Source organism: Protopterus annectens, chromosome 9.part0 (genome assembly GCF_019279795.1).
Source record: "Protopterus annectens isolate FY-2018-M chromosome 9.part0, PAN1.0, whole genome shotgun sequence".
Lineage (NCBI taxonomy): Eukaryota > Metazoa > Chordata > Ceratodontiformes > Protopteridae > Protopterus > Protopterus annectens.
The window spans coordinates 688,908,282-688,929,422 of NC_056743.1; the positions used below are offsets into that span (position 1 = coordinate 688,908,282).

The 21,141-nt window shown below is 40.8% G+C and overlaps 1 protein-coding gene across 1 annotated transcript in view; it reads right to left on the minus strand.

Moving 5' to 3' along the window:
• Nucleotides 1-3,231: 3,231 nt before the first annotated feature.
• The window catches only part of LOC122810568 (antigen peptide transporter 2-like), a 222,326-nt gene continuing 204,416 nt past the window's right edge, over nt 3,232-21,141 (minus strand). Inside the window, exon 15 of the mRNA XM_044082148.1 lies at nt 3,232-3,555. Coding sequence (XP_043938083.1) covers nt 3,361-3,555 — 195 coding nt within the window. The 3' untranslated portion in view covers nt 3,232-3,360. The remainder of the gene's footprint in view (nt 3,556-21,141) is intronic.

The window sequence follows — 21,141 nt, forward strand, 5'->3', positions numbered from 1 at the left end:
ACACAACACAACTTGCCTTGCACTAATGCACTGGGAATAAGTTCTGGAAAACAGAAAAAGTTAGCTTGCTTTGTGCTAGACATCATTTATGTCTTCTCCTTTGAGATACCCTTTTCTAGGGATATTGTGAACCCCCTAAAAAAGATTATAACAAACTGCAAGGGTGCTGATGATTATTAACATACAACCCTTCACAAAGAAATACATTTATGTTTTCAGGTAACTTGGAAGCACAGCAGCTGCCTGCAAGTTAATAGCAGATGACTCTATTAACAGTTATCTTTTTTCTCAGCAAATGGTGCACTCTCAAACACTGTGGAGAATCACCCATGAAATATCAGGAAGAAAAGTTACAGGAGACAGTGATGGTTTCCAGAAATCCCATGTCATTCCATATCATTAAAAATCAAACCAGCACTGGTCAAGGGGTGCCATATGTTTAACTGGCGAGAAACTAAGCAAACATTTAATGGAGCTGTGTTTCAATGCTGGGAATAAACTGGTGAACCTCCTATCTTACCTTGCCTCTTAGCCTCTTATTGGCACAATCAAGATTAAAACCAAAACAAATCAGGAGTAAGGATAGTAAATCAGGTATACTTTTTTAAAATATTAACACAATTCACTCAGAAACAAACTAAGAGATGTGTACTGTTTGACAATGCTTAATTACTTTAACCCTTACAGTACCTTTGAAAAAAATCACAAAGTTAATGAGAAATATTAACTGTTGAGGCAAGATCTGAAACAGATAAAATATATTCATTTTCCAGGAAAGACTATTATGGTACTGGTGGAGGGGTGTGTGTCAATGGATGGTGGAATGAGGGAAAATATAAAGCTGTGTCCAAAGCTTTCTGTCTAAAAGTCTTGAATTAAGACGCATCTCTGCCCACTGGGTCTGCGGGTCTATACAACACTCTACCAGTTAGGCACACCTTGGCTTTATTTCATTCACAGCCAAACTTTTGCTACTGCTGACATGTGTTACAGTAACTCTCACAGCTTTATTAACTGTTAACAAAAAAAAAGAACTGGTACAAGATGCTTTTCAGTCATGAAGCAAAAACAATAGAAAAAAAGAGAGATAAAACTAAACGAAGAAACAAGGCCAAGTAAATGTATATTTCTTGTATTTTCTCATTTACAACAAATAACATTAGCAAGGCAATAGTACAGTACAATAGATACTGAGTGGCTAAGAAAAGAAAAGTGTATAAGATAAATGCATATTTGGCACCAACATTATTCCACACTCCAGTATCTACAGTACACACATTCTAAGTACCCCCACCTACAGTAGAAGAGAACACCAAATATTAAATTGTGCCACAGCAGACATTAGCTTTATGCAAATCAATAAAAATGCAATTAACCAGCATTCATAAAGCAGTTTCATCTGTACTCAGACAGATGTACTAAGTTTAACGAATCTTGCAGAGTTGTGATTTGCCTAGGTAGGTTATTTCAGGAAATAGGGGCAAGCTTTAGGAATGATCTTTCAGCTAAGGCAATTGAAAAGTGGGGCATATTTAGTTTAAAGCTGCTAAAGCTGTGGAGTGTTATAAGAATTCATGAACTGATAGCTTATAACTGAAAGGTAGGCAGTATGTATCCCAGAGGAGTCTGAAAATCAGGTAGATAGATTTGTCTGTGATTGGAATCTACTTAGTGCTCTGACTAAAGATACAGTGATGGTTGCTCTGAGGAGAAAGATTTATGAAGCGAGAATTTTACTTTCATTCTTCTGAAGTAATGCAGTATTATGATTCAATAAACTGGTTATAATAGGTACAGCATATTCTAGTCTAGGGATCAAGGCACAGATTGTAATGGCTTTGCATGCTTCATATGTACGTAGACTGAAAATATGGCATACTGCTTTAAGTTGATGTGTTATTCTGGAAGTTGTGTTATCAGGATGCCTGTTAAAGGACAGTGTATCTTCTAGGGTCTCACCAACATTTCCCACCACAGCTATTGAATCCACTAGGCATCCCCCTCCCACACACCCGACAACAAAAATATCTAAGGACAACAGCTTATGTGAATACCAGCTGCTGCAGCATCTTGTATGGCTACATTGGAAAATGAACATGTATAGCCTGCAAAACAGTCTTGCCACTGTATCTCTGTTCCTAGTTCAACTTCTTTTTGGAATGAGGCCTACAGGCAGTTCTAGCACTTAGCTGGGCAATCTCATAAAAGTTATGGTTACATGTGCACATCTATTTCCACATGTTTCTGTCCGACTGCACTGTTACGAGTATGCTCAACAAAATATTAAGGTCAAAAGAAATTCTGCTACAAATATGTGACACAAATAAGGTATAAAATAAAGTTTGCTTAAATGCAGAAATAGAGTTTAGCAATATGTGATTATCAAACATACTAAATGACTGTGGCTTGAAAAATAAGGAATTTGCTTAATGGACGTGTCTCCTACAGAATCAGCAAAAGTGTATGCATTTCACATGGTCAGCAAAAAAGTTGACTTCTTACAGACTTAAAAACAGGATGTATGCATTTCATATGGTCAGTAAAAGCAAAGATATGAAAAACAGGATGTATGCAGCTTCTTTAAAGAATGGACAACAGGACATGTTTCTATCATATGACACTGTTAACTAAGGATGTTTGAATGATCAAGTTAGCATTTGTCCACAAGGTGTCTCCTTAAAAGACAATACCATTACAGGATGAAAACATGTTTTTCTGCAAACACCAGCAAACAGATGTTCCCATACAAAGTCCAAAATAGAATACCAAGAGAAAAACAGGATTTGAACTGCATGACTAAAACTGTATATAAGAACGGTAAATCAAATTATGTTAAAGATAAGTAGGAACACACTTGTTCCGAGGTAATATTGTATCTCTCACATCATCCATCATGCCGTTTGAGAAGTAAAGTAGAACAGTACCTGAAGCTGCAACAGTAGTTTGTGTGATTTGTTATAAAAAGTCTTTTATTAGTTACTGTTTTTAAAGTGACTGTTTTAGGTGCTGCATCAGTGTACACTCTGCAAGTTTCTGTGGGCAACAGACTGTGAATGCAATTATAACTAACTTTGACTTCAGCAAAACCCAGCCAGCAAGACTGAGTGCCTTAAGAAGACTTCAGATCCATCACAGTAAGCAGCACCTTATCATTAATTTTTCATGGACCACAAAAGGTGCTTTACCCTCATGACACTGCTCTGCAATGTAATACCCTCACATTTTGTTTTCCTTTCAAACTTCATTCTGATAATGCATATTAATGTCACTTTGGTTCTACCTGACCAAAGTATTTATTCTGCATTAAAGTCCTTAGGTTACTAAGGAAAGGAAATTCTTTTTAAAGAATGTTTTGGTGATTCACACTGTATTAAATGTCCTCTGAACCAGCCTGTAGTAACAACCTTTTTTCTCCATTAAAGAAACATGTGTTCCCTCTTCAATCACAGCTCCATCCTGAATCACAATGATCTTGTCTGCTTTTTTAACAGTCTTCAGTCGGTGAGCAATAATTAAAACTGTTTGGTTCTTTTTAGAGGATAGTGCTTCTTGAATCTGAAAAATAAATAAATAAGAAAAACAGGCTTATAAGCAAGATCATAATCTAAACACTGCACTGCCTTTCTAGAACTGATCTTACAGTGTGTTATTCTCAGCAAGCATAACATTCTGTAGTATAACTCTGGTAAGAATTCCATCTTAAATTTACTGTAAAATCATTTACTGCTCTTCTTGATGGGAACACCATTCTCATAACACTGTAAAATCATTTACTGCTCTTATTAATGGGAACACCATTCTCATAACACTGTAAATTCATTTACTGCTCTTATTGATGGGAACACCATTCTCATAACAGACAGCAAGCTAAGCCAAACTAGACCATGATCCATGTGAGAATGTGGAGATACAACCTATTGCAGTAAGTAGTAAGCAGTTTTAACACAAAGGAGTATGACTGAGTTTCTGATCAAAGAAGTATTTATTCATCATCATCCTCAGCAGCAGCCACCCCCCATTTTCTACATGGGTTTGGAGTATCGTGTTAACTGTGGCCATCTCTTCCACTTCATTGCCACACTCCTGCCTTCTTCTACACTCATGCCTGACTGTCACAGAACTTCTTTCACACAATTCATCCACCTCTTTGCTGGACATCTTCATTTCCTCTTACCTTCTTCCTGTCTGTTCCAAATCTTCTTCACTAGATTGTCTTCTGCTTTTCTGCACGTGTCCGAGCCACCATAATCTGTTCTCTCTGATCTTTTGTGCAACTGGAATTACTTTGGCTTCTGCTCTTATGTCCTCACTTCTTCATCTATCCTACAATGTGCATCCTACCACCCTTCTCAGGCACTTCATTTCCATCACCTCTAGCTTCCTCATCTGCTCTGCCTTTACTGCCTAGGTTTATGTACCATACAGTAGTACTGGTGGCACCACCATCTTGTACACCTTAGTTTTCAGCTTCTTTTGCATTCTTCTATCATAGATTACACCTGAGACTCTATGCCAGTTGGCTGCAGCCCCTATGATTCTAGCTCTGACCTCTTCATTCAGCCTTTCCTTATCCTCAGCCACCTCTCCCAGATACTTGAAGCCATTTACCTGTTCCATTATCTTCCTTTCTATCTCAAGTCTCAGCTCCTTCTGATTTCCCCAATTTTCTGGCATTACCACTGTCTTATCTGTGCTTACTTTCATCCCATGTGCCTTGAGTTTTGCATTCCATTCACATATCGTTTGCTGAAGTTCTTGCTCACAGTCTGCCTGTCATGCCACATTGTCTGCATACAATAACTTTGTTGATCAGTCCCCTTCAACCTGTTTGCTAATGTAGTCCATCACCAGTATAAACAGCAGTGGGCTCAGAGCTGAACCCTGGTGTATACCCACTCCCAGGGAGAATCCCTCTGTGAGGCCAAGCAAGCATTGTTCGTATTGTTCATACTTGAGTCATTGGGTCCTTGTACATAACCTACACTAATTCTACCAAAGTTTTTGGGACTTTGAACCACCGCAGTACTGCCCGGATCAGGTTTCTTGGGACCTTGTCATATGCTTTCTCCAAGTCTATGAAGGCCCAGTTGGAATCTTTCCTCATCTGTAGCTTCTTCTCAACTGTCTCACTGCAAACATTGGGTCAGTTGTGCTGCATCCTCATCTGAATCTGAACTGCTTATCTCCCATCTTACATTCTACTACTCAGCATATCCGTTTATCAATCACCCTCTCCAGAACTTTCATGCAGTGTGAAAGGAGTTTGATGCCTCTGTACTGCTCACAGTTGTGGATATCCCATTTGTTCTTGTACACTGGCATGAGTATGCATATTCTCCAGTCATCTGGGATATGCCTTTCTCTCCATACTGCTATGAGTACCCTCAGGAACCATTTCTCCCCTATCTCATCCAGCATCTTTATCATATCTGCTGTGACCTCATCTGATCCTGCTGCTTTCCCTGACTTCATTTTCCTTAGTGCTATTCTTACTTCTTCTAGGGTGGGCTCCTATTCTACTCTCATTGTAGGCCGTTTCTGGGGCAATACAGCTTCTGTGGGTTTTCTTCATTGATAAGTTGCTGGAAATACTCCTTCCATCTGCCTCTGATGTTCTGTGGACTGGTCAGTGGGTTGTTGCTGGCATCCCTTATATGAAGGGTGTCTGACTATCTTTTTTATCTTTCTGTCTTTTCTTTGCAACCTGATATAGTTTCTTTGTACCACCTATTGAGTCACTTTCCAGAAGTTGGTAGAATGCCTCCAATACCCTATTATTTGCTATTCCGACTCCTTTCTTAGCTTCTTTGTTAGCCAACCAGTAGTCCTTTCTAGCCCGGTCAGTCTTTTCTATCTCCCACTTTTTCCTGCACTCCTCCTCTCTTGTGATCACTTCCTGGACTTCTGCATTCCACCACCAGCTTTCCTTATATACCTTTATTTTCCATACCTGGCTCGGCCACATATCTGTTCTGTAGTCCTAACACATGCTGTTTTGAGGCACTGCCATTCTTCTTCAACTCCACCTATTTCCTCCTCTTCTTGGGGTGCTAGAGCCCTGAGTAACTCCTTGAACTATTCTACTTTCTCTTCAGTCAACTTCCAGGTCTTCAGCCTGGCCTCTATTGATCTTAGAGCCTTCTCTGACCACTGCTTGCAGCTGATTGTGGCAACGAGTGGTTTATTATGTGGGCAGACTGTTTCACCGGGGATGATTTGCAATCATGGATTCTACCCCAGTGCCTTTTCCTTACTAGGAGGAAGTCTACCTGAGTTGCATGTTGGCTTCTCTTGTATGTGATCTTGTGACTCTCTCTCTTTCTGAACCATGTGTTCAAAAATAGATGCCAGTATAATTCTGACAGCACAATGAAGCAAAGCTTGTGAGGTGAATTTTGACATCCATTTTGAGAGAATATATTGGTTTTGCACATGGAAATCTGGTAATAATTTTTAACTGCTCCAATGTAGTACCAGTTACAAAAAGGAAAGAAGTGTAAGAACGTGAAATGTTTTATAGGCAATGGCTAGAAGTGAGTTAGCATTCAGTAATTTCAAACGCTCTCAGATACTTCACCACTCCAAATTGTTCCTGTGATAGCATCAACAGTAATATAACTTTCAAAGCTGTCAAATGTTTTATAAAAAACATTTTAACAACAAATAAAGCTGTCTAATGTTTCCAACACTGTTCTTGGCTACTGTCTGGGGTACAGAATAAGACTATATCATCACAAGCTTCAAATACGTACATCATAGTGGATTTTGATCAGGTTTCTCGTCGTCACTAGATTATTATTTGTGTGAGACATGGATGACAAGAAATCCACGTCAAATGTAAAGCTCTAGAGATGAATTTTGGAATCCATGTTGAGAACATATGATAAAGGGTTGTGATTGGAGACCTGATCATAATTCTTGCAGTGCATGGAGCTTTATCTGCTCCATGTACTACAAGTTACATGAATAAAATTGTGGTGTCCCACAGGACATGGATATCCTTCAGAAGGGACTCACGAAACAGATAGCTGGTGCCAGAGCCATGGCCTGAAGTTGAAAACAAGGTAACCCCAAGCTACCATATAGGTGGCAATCCACTAAGCACAGAAGAGGTTATCAGGGACCTGGGGACCCAGGTTGACAGTTTGACACTCACATTGCTAAAGTGGTTAGAAAGACCTTCTACATTGCCCACCTGATCATGAAGGGATTCACATCCAGATCTAGTGAGGTCATTGTTCCCCTGTACTCTTCACTTATCAGACCAATGATCGAGTACAATGCCCCATTCGGGATGTATCTCACCCGACATCTGCAGCAATTGGAGAGACCAAAGTTCCTCACCAAAAGGATAAAGGGACTCCAAAATCTGTCATATGCTGCCAGATTGAAGAAACTCCAGCTCTATTCAGTCCTGCTCAGAGGTGACATGTGCCTGACATACAAGGCCATGTCCAACCCGGAATTAATGGACATGCTCCACCTCAAAAATCCAAATCCACCAAAACCACTAGAGCAAGCGACTTAAACCTTTTAGCGGATATATAAATAGGACGTGCTGGAGGGATATTTATATCACAGAGACTCCCCTATGCTGTGGAAAAAAATCCCGGTCCATGTGAGGCAGAGCACCTCGCTGACTCTGTTCAAGAGAAATCTAGACCTGTGGATGGGAGATCGGAATCAACTCTGTGTCACTGCTGGACAGAGGCACAACAAACTAATGGGCACAGTATTTTTCATATAAGGGGTGGCGTAAGCACACATAATGGCTAGGCTTATAAATGCCTTAGGGCAGATAGCCTAGTATAAACCTATGAACCTATGAACCTAAAAGACAGTATGACGTGTTTATTGATTTTTGAAAGCCAGTAAAGCACTTAATGAGCACTGCCAAGAAGAAAGCAGTATACTTCTCACCTTATTAGTGGGGATACACTGGACAAAAGTCAAAGACACTTTTTAAATATTCCCCTACCTCACTTAAAAGGTTAACAGAGAAACAGGTTTTGTATCAATGTCATTTTCTGAACAATAAAACATATAAAAGAAAGAAGTTATGTACTTACCATAATGTTTCATGTGTGTTGTCCATCTCGACCTTTATTCTCACTGATAGGTCGGATCCGATGTGTTGGATCTGTCTCAGCCTTTACAAAAGCTCAGGACTTCAGCAAAGCTTGTGGGCCTCCTTCCCTACCCACAATGCAATTCCCCGAGTTTCTCAGATCTTGTTTGCCCAACTAGAAATCATAGAAAGAACAACTGTTTAATGTAAGAAAAAGGTATACTCTATACTTCCTGCTCCTAATCATCTCTTGTCCAATATGCAGATGATCTATGGTAATTACCATTTCTGACACTCCCTCTGGTCTCATCTCTCAAACTCAAGCTGCTTTTACATTAGTGGAAACCTGGCTCACCAGCAACAAACTAATCCTAAACACTAAAAAAAAACAAAAAAAAAAAACATTTCTCTTTCTCCCCAAAACTCTTACCCATCTCAAACCTACTTTTACTTCATTGTCTCTCAATAAGACTCCAACAGTAACTGAAACCAGCACCAAACTCTTACGTGTCACTATAAACGATCAACTTAAATTTGACTTGCACGTCAATAACTGCATCAGGAAGACCCATCAAAAAAATTACACCTCCTTTACAGAAACAAAACGTTTCTCACCAACAAAGCTAAAGTAACCCTGTCTCATACCCATCTACTACCCAGTCTTCTATACGGTTCTCAAATACTCACAAACCTTAGCACCACACTCCTAGCAAAGCTTAACTCAACCTATAACACGATAGCCAGATACCCTGTCCAACATACTTACAAAACTCATCATTGTGTCTCACTAAAATTGGCTGGAACTACCCAATCTGTTTCTTCTCTCAGTTTCAGACTATACATTCCATATTATATCTACCTTTCTACTGCCCTAGCCTATCCTCCATTATATCCCACTATTCTCCCAAAAGGTCACTCTGCAGCTCTGATCAAGACTTACTACTTATCCACAAACCTAGGACTAAAATGGGTAGCAACCTACATAGCTACCATCCTACCATTGCTTGGAACAATCTTCCACAAATTAGACTAATAAATCAACCCAAACAATACACAGCAGTTGCAAAGGAACACTTAAAAACACTCTGGTTCTGCCTCTGTACACATTCACCATAAACTGTCCCCCCATCCATAAACCACTCACTAATTCACCACTACCCCTAACTTTAACTTCCACTCTTTTCTGTTACAACACTTTTATCCTTCCTGACTTTGCCTATCAGTCTCTGTCAAACTTTAATTTCCCCTCCCTCAGCTTAACTCCTCCATACCTCCCCTCTATCACCTCCTGTAAGTAACTAATGTTTAAACTGAACTAATACTTTATGAGTTTAAGAATATGCCTATTTCTCACATTACCTGCATGATTAATGATTACTCATAAATATTTGTAACTTGTATAATGTTGTAAATACCAGCAAAAATTTAACTGTCTCTGTAATTGTTTTTATTTGTATTGTATAATTAGTTCTGGAGCTTTTCTCCCCAGGCCTCTGCTAAAAAAGGGCTATTTGTAGCTCAGTCGAACTACACTTGGTCAATAAATGTAAAATAAATAAATAAATAAATAAATTAGTAATGCTTATTAAGGGTCAAAGTTAGCATTTCTGAGGCCATGTAGAGCCAAAAAACTAGTGTCCACTTGGTCTCCTAGAAGATCTGGAGGGGGTTTGGAGGGTGGCTTGTGAGAATAAAGGTCGAGATGGACAACACACATGGAATGTTATGGGAAGTACATAACTTCTTTGTGTTGTTGTCAATCTCATCTTTATTCTCACTGATGGGACCGCGTCCCAAGCAACCTAATTCCTTGGTGGTTCATGGAAAAATATTCCTCAGAACCACAGAACCAAAGGAAGCTCCACTCCTGGAGGCCAAATCCACTTTGTAATGTGTAATGAGTAATAAGAGTATGCGGTTTTGCGCATGTGGCTGAAGTGCAAATATCATCCCAGGGTAACCTTGCTTGATAGGCTGCAGATGTAGCTACCGATCTGGTAGAGTGTGCTTTAACAGAGAAGGGAAGAACTTTGTTTTTAGAGGAATAAATGTAGGATATACAAAGGGTGAGCTATCTAGATAAGCTAATCTTTGAGACTGGCTGACATTTTTTGGTCTTGGAATAGGACACAAAAAGTTGGTCTGATTTCCTAAATTCCGAAGTTCTGAGCAGGTAGAAATGTAATTGTCTATGTAATGTCTAGAAGATGCAACACATTCTTACCTTTGTTCTAGTAATTTGGAAAGAACACTGGCAGCTCAATGGATTGATTCAGGTTACTTTCTGACACAACCTTTGGAAGAAATGAGGGGTTAGTGCATAAAGAGACTCTGTCCTTATGGAAAAATAGGTAAGGGGGCTTTGAGGACAAGGCTTGCAGCTCCGATACTCTTCTGGCTGAGATAACAGCAACTAAAAAGAGTGCATTCCAAGACATAAACTTTATATCACATGTGGATGAAGGCTCAAAAGGTGAGCAAGTAATGTTTGTTAAAATGAAATTTAGGTCCCATGGAGGAGCTGGGTTCTTATATGGGGGTCTAATCATCATTGTTCCTTTCAAAAAGGCTTCACAGAGTCTATGTGACATGATCGTAGAGCCATTTTCCCCACATGAAAATTTGAGTCTGCTGTTAGTTAGACTCTAATAGTACAAGCAGCTGTCCCCTCAAAAGTTTTGCCAGCAATTCCAGGATAGAATGTACTGGAGCAGAAAGGAGGTCTATTTGGTTGTCATTTGCCCACATAATGAACCTGTTCCATTTACTCTTGTATAATCTTCTTATGGAGGTCTTACAGGAGGACAACAAGATATATTTCACTGGTGAAGAAAGAAGAGGAAACCGGGCAATCAAGGGAACTGGAGCAGCCAAGCTGTCAACTTGAGGTTTTGAAGTTTGGGATAACCCAATCCCGACAGATGCTTCAGTAGATCTGGAGCCGGGTCCAGAATCCATGGGTCATCTAGAAGATGAGGCTATAGGAAGAGAAAACAGATATGATGAGGTCAATAAGGAGCAATCAGGATTATTGTGGTCTCTTAACAGACTGGCTTTCTGTAACTTGGGAATCAGAGGACTTGGAGGGAAAGCATACAGGAGTCTCGGAAGCCAATCGTGAATGAGTACATCCCTTGGTGTCTCCCCCATTGGAGGGATTAGGGTAAAGTAGTTGCTGCATTTGGTATTGGTGTCTGAAGCAGAAAGATCGTAGGAAGGTTGGCCCCATATTCAGAAAATATTTTTCGCTGTGCATTGATTGAGGGACCACTTGTGAGGCCATAATATGGCTCTGCTCAATTTGTCTACAATCACATTGGATTTCCTCGGGATGTGCACTGCAAACAGTTGGAAGATGTTGCCCATTGCCAAACCCTAAGAGCTTCTCGATAAAGGGGATAAGATCTGGTTCCTCCTTGTTTATGAACCAGACTACTGACATATTGTCTGACTGAATTGCTATTGTTCCTAGAGGGAGAGCATTCTGAAATGCTTGCAACGCCAACAGCACTGCTCTCATCTCCAGGATGTTTATGTGCAGGTGAGCCTTGTGTTCCTGCCAAGTGCCTTAGACTGTCTTCCCCAGATAATGCCCCCCCCCCCCCCAATCTGGGAAGCATCCATGGTCACCATGGCCTGGGGTGGAGTAGAGATGACAGCCTTGAAACTGAGGGAGAATGAATCCACCACTGGAGATCCTTTTTGCAAAATTTGGTGATGAGAATCTTGTGCGACACTGGCAAATCCAGAATTGACCACTGTGTGGAAAGAAACCATTAAAGTATCCGCATATGAAGGTGAACTGGAGGAATAAGTACAATGGATGCTGCCATCTTTCCCAAAACTTGTAGAACTTGCTTTGCATTGGCTTGAGTTTTCTTGATTAACGGTTTCATGTGCAAGCGGAGATCATGACCTCTGTCGTGGGGTAGTTTTGCTATCAGCATGGTTGTATTTATCTCTGCCCCTATAATATTTAAATTTTGAGATGGCTCTAAAGCGGATTTGTCATAATTTATGGTAATGCCTAGAGAGGAGCGCAGCTGAAGTGTATAGTCTCTGGCTTATATCAAAATATGCCTGGTCTAGGCGGTTATGAGCCAGTCACCCACACATGGAAACACCTAGAATCCTCTGCATCTCACGTGAGCTGCCACTACTGCCATGCACTTGGTCAACACTCTGGGGACTGTAGTGAGACCAAAGGGCAAAGCTCGAAACTGGAAATGACTGGCCCCTAGCTGGAAGCGCAAAAACTTGGATAGTCTTTCCATTTGAATATGGTAGTAAGCATCCTGGAGGTCTATAGAGCACATCCAGTTGTCCTTTTCCTAGAATGGAAGTATCGCCTGCAGTGTTACCATCTGGAACTTGGTTTTCTTCACTGATTTGTTTAGTTTGCCAAGATCCAATATTGGTCTCCAGTCTCCTGTTTCTTTGGAACTAAAAATAATTTTGAGTAAGTTCTGGATCCTCTCTGGTCTGCAGGAACCTCTTGGATGACTCTTTTTCTGAGCAACTTTTGAATTTCCAATGTTGCCTGTTCCCTTTGACTAGGTGGCACATCTGGAACAGATTTGTTTATGGGAACTAGGAAAGAGAAGGGAATAATATAACCCTTGGATATTATGTCCTATACCCATTTGTCATTGGTTATCTTTTGTCAGGTTTCGAGGTGCAGTGACAATCGCCCCTGACTGCCTCCAGGGGCAAACAGTCAGGCACTCCTTCAGGAGCGCTGAAATTGTCTGCCAAAGAAATATTCTCTTGAGCCCTGATTTTGCAGGCCCCCTCTGCCGCTGAGGTGATATCTTCCATTATTATTCCCCTTTCTGCCTCTGGGGGAACTTTCACCCTGAGTGTCATGATAAGACCTTTGAGATTTCTTGAACCACATCTTCCCACTGCCCCTTTGACCCTTTGGAAATGGTCTGGTGGGTGTGGAAAAATGCAGTCCAACAGCAGACAAGGTCTTACCCTCCTGCTTACACCAGGTTAGCTTTTCTTTTACCTTGGGCCCAAAGAGGGATGAGACATCGAATGGAGCATTAAAAAAGGAAGACTTAAAGGGCTCCACAAAATTGCAAAGGCGCATCCAGACCTGCCTCCTAATGGAGATGCCTGAACCTGACGCTCTACTCGCTAAATCTGCAGCATACGAAATAAGCTTCATGGAAGAGTTGACCACAGAGGTAAGGGCAGCGAGGTCAGAGTTGACCTTATCCACCACCCCATCAGCTGCAGCTCCCTGGAGGGGATCCAATAATTCTTTTAGGAGATCCCTCTGAAGTCTGGTGAAGTCAGTCAGATAGTTCAGGGGTCGTAAAGTAAAAGCCACTGAAGAGAAGATGAGCTTCCCATACCTATCCATAGTCCTGGAATCCTTATTAGGAGGATGGATAGAGGAACTAATCTCAGAAAGTTCCTTTTTTGTGGCAGCCACCATGGCCATGGCATCTACTGCTACACCTTTGGTAAGGAAAGCTGGGTCCTTAGGGGCTGTGATATATTTGTTTGGCTTTCTATGAGTGAGCCCAGGCCCTCAGAGATTAAATGAATAAGCTCATCAGAAGGCGGTGTCACCCAGGAGGCTGAAGGGTGAGATCCAAAGGCCTTCAGGTATACCGACTCCTCAGCCAAAGGGAACCAGGACTGCCAGTCATCTCTTTGTTTCAGAATTCCAGGATGTGGTGACCATGGGGACCCTTCTGTTTCATCGAGGTTGTTATCTGAAGTAACGGACTCCTCTGGGGAGTCCAGATGCTTCCTCTTGCATGATCTCTTCCGAGGAACTTCCTCAGTGGGATATTCTGGGGAAGTTTTGGCAGGAGAAAGTCCCCTGGGGAACATCCTGAGGCCTGGGATCTCTGCGGACCTGCAGATGGAGGTGATGAGGTAAAGGAACCTGCTCTGACGAGGGAGGAACTTTGCGGAGGACTGGGCCTGAGACTGAGGAGCAGTCATCACCCTCCTCATAACTTCAAAAGCCGTCCACCTCTGCTCCAAAGAACTCCCTGGACAGAAGAAAATAGATGTTTTAGATGAAAGAGCCCATGCAGCAAGAGACAGAAGCTCCGAAGATGAGGTAGGAGCTGAATCCAACCATGCTGAGGCCCCAGAGAGACATAGCTGGATCCAAGGAGATTGGAGCAGGCTCCAAAAACCAGCCCAATGAGTGTCAGCTCCCACAGGTCTCCTGCTCCAACTGGGTGGAGACACTCAGGGCAGGCACCATATCCAAGGAGCCAACAAGCCCTGGACCCGAAACAGACACCAGTTGAATACTGGAGTCTTCCGGCTCCGAAACCAAGGGAGAGGTCAGAGGAGGAGTCAGCGTTGTGTGACAAACAGTCAAAATGTGGAACACCCATTTTCGCACTGCAGCAAAAGTGTACCTTGACCATCGCCATGGCCTTTCAACCAAAATATACGCAAGCACGCACACACGAACACACATTCACCCTTATCAAACCTCTCAACTGCCCAGAATTTTGCAGAATGCCCAGATTTTTGCCTCATATTTTGGTCTGTTCCTCATAAAATATGTAGTTTTCTGGCAAATCACAGAGGAATGAAATAATAAGGTAATGACATAAATTTGACTTTCAGACATCATATCCTTCAGAACATGTATGGTAACACAAAGCCTGTTATTCTAGCAATTTTCCAAGTTTATAAGAACAATATTTAAAATTGGTTCCTTTTTGGGGCTTTTGTCCTCCTATTAATTAAGGCTATGTCCAGATTTCTTGTGCTAAAAGGTTGAGTGCTATCACACACACACACACACACACACACACACACACACACACACACACACACACACACACACACACACACACCCTTGTCATACCTCTCAACACATTCACCCTTGTCATACCTCTCAAATGGCCAGAATTTTGCAGAATGTCCAAATATTTGCCTCATATTTTTGGTCTGTTCCTCATAAAATATGTAGTTTTCTGGCAAATCACAGAGAAACGAAATAAGATAATGACAGAAATTTGAGTTTCAGACATCATATCCTTCAGAATATGTATGGTAACACAAAACCTCTTATTCTAGCAACTTGCTAAGTTTATAAGAGCAATCTCTAAAAATTGGCCCTATTTTTGTGGTTTTATCACCACATTATGTTTGGGTATTGGCTTTGTCCAGACTTGTTACTCTAGGAGGCTGAGGTGTATGTGTTTAAAGAGACGGGAAAAAAATAAAATAGATTCCTTTTAACTGCTGGTATTGCAGTTATTTATTTTGGTACTGTTTTGCTTCTATTTTATTTTTTTCTCCCTCTCTTTAAATGCAGTGTTTCACAACCATTCCTGGTACACAAATGGTCACGTATTTGGGAGCGCTCACTGGCTCCCATCCTCAGAAACAGTTATTTGATTGGTTAGTATACTGCAATGGTGACTGGCTGTAATTGCAGAATATGAGCCAATCAAAAACTGTAGCACAGCCAATGTTGTTCAATGCAAAACAGCGGAGCAGCTATTTGATTGGTTTGTATACCATGATGCCAATTGGCAGTAATTGAGGTATACAAACCAATAAAAAGCCATGTAGTGGAACCAAAGCTGTTCAATGCGGAATAGCGGAACAGTGGGTTCGCTTATGGTCGAATGTAGAGCACTCCACATAATCCAGAGCACTTGGTTGTTCAGATAAGAACTGATTGTAACAGTGCTTGGGGGGTATGTAATAATTAAACATCCCCTAACATCTGTTATGATCAGCTCTCACACTACAGAACTGTTCAACAAGTTTATGTTTTTCCCAGATTTCAGAGTGAAATCACACTGTTCTATGAACTACAAGGCTGCTATGCACTTTTTATGTCAAAATATACAAGCTTATCTTTTAGTGGCTTTCTAAGTGTAATCACTGTACTCCTTCTAATGCAATTTAGTTATTTACTGCACTGCATGAATTATTAACTAACTGCAGTAATCAGAGCAGTACACCAAGTGTACTCTTAGAAGAATATTAGGACAGGGCTACACAAGACAGCAGGTTTTAGTAAAGTATCTGCAGCAGGAAAAGCTGTACATGATTTTAAAATAAAATTTACAACAGTATTTTGTTAAACTTGCACAAAAAGTAGTTTAATCACAAAGCACTGAAACACATGTTGCATCCAAAGTACTTAAAGAATCTCCTTAATAATGTCATACATTTTAATCTATAAATTTGGCTCATTGAATGGCTGTACAAGATTACACTGTTTCAAGGTTGCGTTAAAGAGATGAATAACTTCTGATTGTCCTTTAGTAAACAGGCTAGTAAATTACAGTTCCATTTTTACATGTCAAACAAATTATTTTGTGATCTTGTACCGCTGAAAGCCAGTTTGAAGCCTGCAAGTAAATATACTTGTCAAATAAAAGCTTACAAGTATGTGTATACTTCTGTAACTTTGATTTTCAGAATTTTTAACTGTCAGGCTCATATGTTAAAGTTTGTTCTGACAAATTGTAAAAGTCTGAGGAATGTTTTATCTGCAGTTTCTTCTTGTGAGGAAAATTTTGCTTTAAATAACTCAGTTTTCTTCTACTGCACGTCACTTCTCATTGTTTGCAGTGTGCATATAACTTTGTTGGTACGTCTTCCAGGGCTATATCCACTGGTACTGTTTTAAGGAGGCTTGCATGGCTGCATTCTCAGAAACCTTCCAGATTATGTTAAAAATGAAATTTTAAACTCTCCCTTGGCTGGAGATTTAGTGTTCGGCCCTTCTGCTGCAGAGGTGATCAAAAAGCATGATGAAAGGGGCAAGCTGATCCAGGGAATCTCTAAGATTTCATCCCTCCTTCTCTTAATTGTCCAAGGGATTTTCTTTCTCCTCATTAATTTTGGCAGAAAACAAACAACCAGTGTCTCAACAAAATTTAAGTAAATGGATGTTTAAGAAAAAAATAGTAAGACAGTTCCAAAAAGAAGTCTCAAAGCTCCTCAAACCAAGGACAGTCCAACAAGTCTGAAAGACTTTTCAAAACACCTTGTGACCCACTCCCATCCTGGCCTCTGTTTTCTTCCAGAATGTCTAAATCTACATTTTTTTCTTTGGCAACAGATAGTTTCAGACAAATGGGTTCTGAAAATCATTCATCAGGGTTATAGATGGCATTGGGAGGGAATTCCTCCTTTCCGAGGGGGGGTTCATTCCTCATCTTCCAGATCAGACCCATTTGTTTCCACCTTTCCTTCATCAAATGCTGTCCCATGTAATGATAAAACCAGCTCCTACTTCCCAGGTGGATAAGGGATTTTATTCAAGGATGTTCCTAGTGCCAATAAAAGAAAATGCTTGGAGACCAGTAGTTTGTTGTATTGTCCATATTCAGAATGATGTCATTTCACAACCTGTTACTCTTCTTCTTTCAAGTTTCCTGGTAACACTAGCATTAAAAGATACTTATCATAACATCCGTATTCAACAGGACATCAGATGTTTCTTAAGATTCTTTGTGTCTGGATCACATTATCAGTTCCCCGTCTTGCCCTTTGGGCTCTCCACTGCACCAAGTGTTCACAAAGTGTCTAGCTCCAGTTACAGCTCATTTCTGGTTACAGGGTATCCACATTTTCCATATTTAGATGACTTGCTTATCTTTGCAGAGTTCTTTTCAAAGTGTCAAGAACCTTTCTCTTGAGTGACAGATATCTTACACAAGTTGGGATTTCAAGAGACATTTAAAAGTCTTTCTCGAGTCCCTCACACAGGATTGTGTTCCTAGGATGTCAACAAGTCATCTCAGTTCAAAGAACTTTTCATCCACGGGAAAAAATAGATCTTTATTTAGTAATGTTTCTAAGGCTTTCCACTCAGGGAGTGGTTACTGCAAGGGAATACCTTAGGATTTTGGGTCTTGTGGCATCTATGATTACCATAACATCCCTGACAAGACTCCACATGAGAAAGATACAGCGATATGTGAAATCTGCTTATTCCTAGCATCAACACCAGTTATCTTTTCAAATCTCAGTACTGGGGTTTGTCAGAAGAGAAATCTTTTGGTGAAGACAACAGATATCCTTAAATCCAGGTGTCCCCTTCTCCCTCCCTGCTCCAAAGCAGTCAGTCACCAGAGACACTTCAGACTTTACATGGGGAGCAGGTTCAGGAGGGATAAAAGTGCAGAGAGATGTGGGATACCAGGGACAGATAAAAACGCAAAAATATCAAGGAAATGCTTGCCCTGATTAAGGCACTCAACTCTCTGAACCAGCTTTGGTCCCAGAGACCTCTTTAAGTGGTTACAGAGAATACCACAATCATGTGGTACATCAACAAGCAAGGGGCAACTACCTTGTACCCCCTTTTCAGACTAGCCAGGTTAGCTTGGGATACAGCTTAATAGCACAATCTCACTCTGTAGGCATCCTACATTCAATTAGAGCAAAACTGTTTGGCAGACAAGCTGAGCAGGACAAAGGGAGACCTTTATGAATGGAAACTAGATTGATCCATCCATGGAGAGTTCCACAAATAGATCTCTCCACCTCATCTCTGAAAAATCAACTGGCAAAATTCTGTTCTAGGACTCCATGTAAGAAGGCCTGGAGGACAGATGCTTCTTTTCTTTGGAAAGGAATGTTCCTGTATGCCTTTTCTCCTTTTCCACTGATATCCAGGGTACTTCTGAAGATTCAGAAGTAATACCCCACTATTATTGTGGTGACTCACTTCTGGCCCAGGCAACCATGGTTCTCCCTTCTTTTGGAAATGACCAGGAGCAATTACCACAAGCTTTTTCACACAGTGGATCTACTCACACAAGAACAGGGGTGTTTCATACACCCTAACATCAATCATGTTCAACTGACTGCCTGGATGAAAGGGTCTTAATTCCTTTTAGGCACCTGTTTACTGAGGACATACAGCAGGAGCTAATGGAGGCAAGAAAGCTTGCCACTGGAAAATTATACATTAGCAAATAGAAAGGTTTTCTAGTTGGTGCCAACAATATAACCAGTACCCATTCAGGGCTAAATGTTCTCAGGTTTTACAATACTTGTGTGAGTTACTATCCTATGGCCTTTCTTACTCCTCCATCAAGGTTAATTTATTGGTCATTTCAGTATGTCTGCCCATGAATCCTCCACTTTCAATACATTTGTACATCAAAATATTTTTGAAAGTGGTTTTGTACAAGAGGCATTCAAGAAAACCAGTGTCCCCTCCTTGGGATCTTAATTTTGTGTTAGAGAACCTAACATTTGCTCCATTTGAACCAGTTAATCTGGCTGACTTGAAGTTCTTAACATGGAAAACAGTTTAACTGTTTGCTCTGATCTCTGCAAGAAAGGGATCTGATTTGCAAACTCTTACGGTGAGTCAGCCCTACCTCATTTTCCATACAGACAGGGTTTCTTTGAGAGCTAATCCTTCCTTTATGCCTAAAGTGGTGTCAGAGTTTACTTTAAGCCAAGCTATCCATTTCCCTATTTTCTTTCCTGAACCCAAAAATGAGGGAGAAAGTATACTCCATACCTTGAATGTCCACAGACAATTCGGGTACCTTATTGACAGAACTAAATCTTTAAGATCTTTGGATCAATTGTTCATTTCTTGTGAAGGTAAAAAGGGACAACCTGTGTCAAAACAAACCATTTCTAAATTGTTGTCTTAAGGTATTACCTTTTGTTATATGCACCATAACAAATCTATACCAAATGGGGTCAAGGTCCACTCAACCAGGGCCCTGGCTTCATCTATAGCTTTTTGGAAAGGGGTGGATTCTAGAAGCTGCTACTTCGTCCTCCGTACATACTTTTGCAAATTATTGATTCCATTATTAATTCCTTCTCTAGGTCTAGGTCCAGCTCAAGCTTTGCTAGGACCACTCTCCAGGGGCTTCTGGACTCCTCTCCTTCTTCCTTCCAAATCAATTAGTTATGGTAATCTCTCCCTATAGATAAGGCTACTTCAGAATAATATAGCTGTGTAAACCGAACTTACCATAACAGCAGATGTTCAAATAATCACTGTTGCACTAGACAATCCCTCCTTCCATCTCCCACTTCTTTTTTTTGTTGTGTTTTTTATGCCAGGGTGTGGACCTTTTTATTTATTTATTTATGTTTTTGTTTCTAGCACGTTTTCCTTTCAGGGCTCAGTCTCCCTCTCTCTGCTGGCAGGAAAGCTCTGAAGGACTTCCCTCACAAATGAGTCTTTTAGTCAGCTCAACTTGAGCTGCTTGACGGATTGGGCATGTGGAAGGTGCCTTAAAGCTTTGGAAGCTGGCTGACAGTAATATCCCTGGCAGGATATAACCTTATGTATCTAAGGCTACTGCAGCAGTGATCATTTCAACATCTACTGTTGTTGTAAGTTCAATTTACACAACTGTACTTTACTTGAATGACTGCTGCATGATTCAGTATATGTCTTTTAACTTCACACCTCATAACAGGCATGGACAAAATTTATGCACAGCTATTACAGAAAGTAAAGTTCTGGATGCCTTACTAACACCACCAGACCTGCCATTGCTAAGCCCCTCCTGCACTTGTTTTACCTTAAGATGAGCCACAGGATATTCCCCTGAGGTGTGAAAAACAGCTGTAGTGGTGCACCTATACAAAGGAATCCCTACTGCAGACTCTAGGAGTTACAAGACCATCCATCAGCCTAACCATTCTAATTTGCAAGGCCACAGAATGTATCATATCTGACTTCTTACACTACAATATTCTAAATCACATCCAGCTAGACCCACAACAGCTTGTCTTTGTTAAGGGCAAATAACGTTTACTCAACTTGATAAACAACTTAGAAAAGATTACAGAAGTAATGGACAATGACCGCTCAGTCCACACAGCATATCTGGATCTGGCCAAGTCCTTTCGTCTGGCACTGTAAACAAGTTAAAAGTAGACCCGTATATGGTAAAATGGATTACAAACTGGCTGAAAGATTGAACTCAAACAATTAAAGTGGCAGGTACTCCTACAGGAACTAAGAAAGTAATCAATGGTGTACCACAAGGCTCAGTACTGGAATCTTTTTTGGTGTATATACTTTTCTGACTTCTATCCGCGGTGGTGGTGCTGCGGTAGCGTTGTCGCCT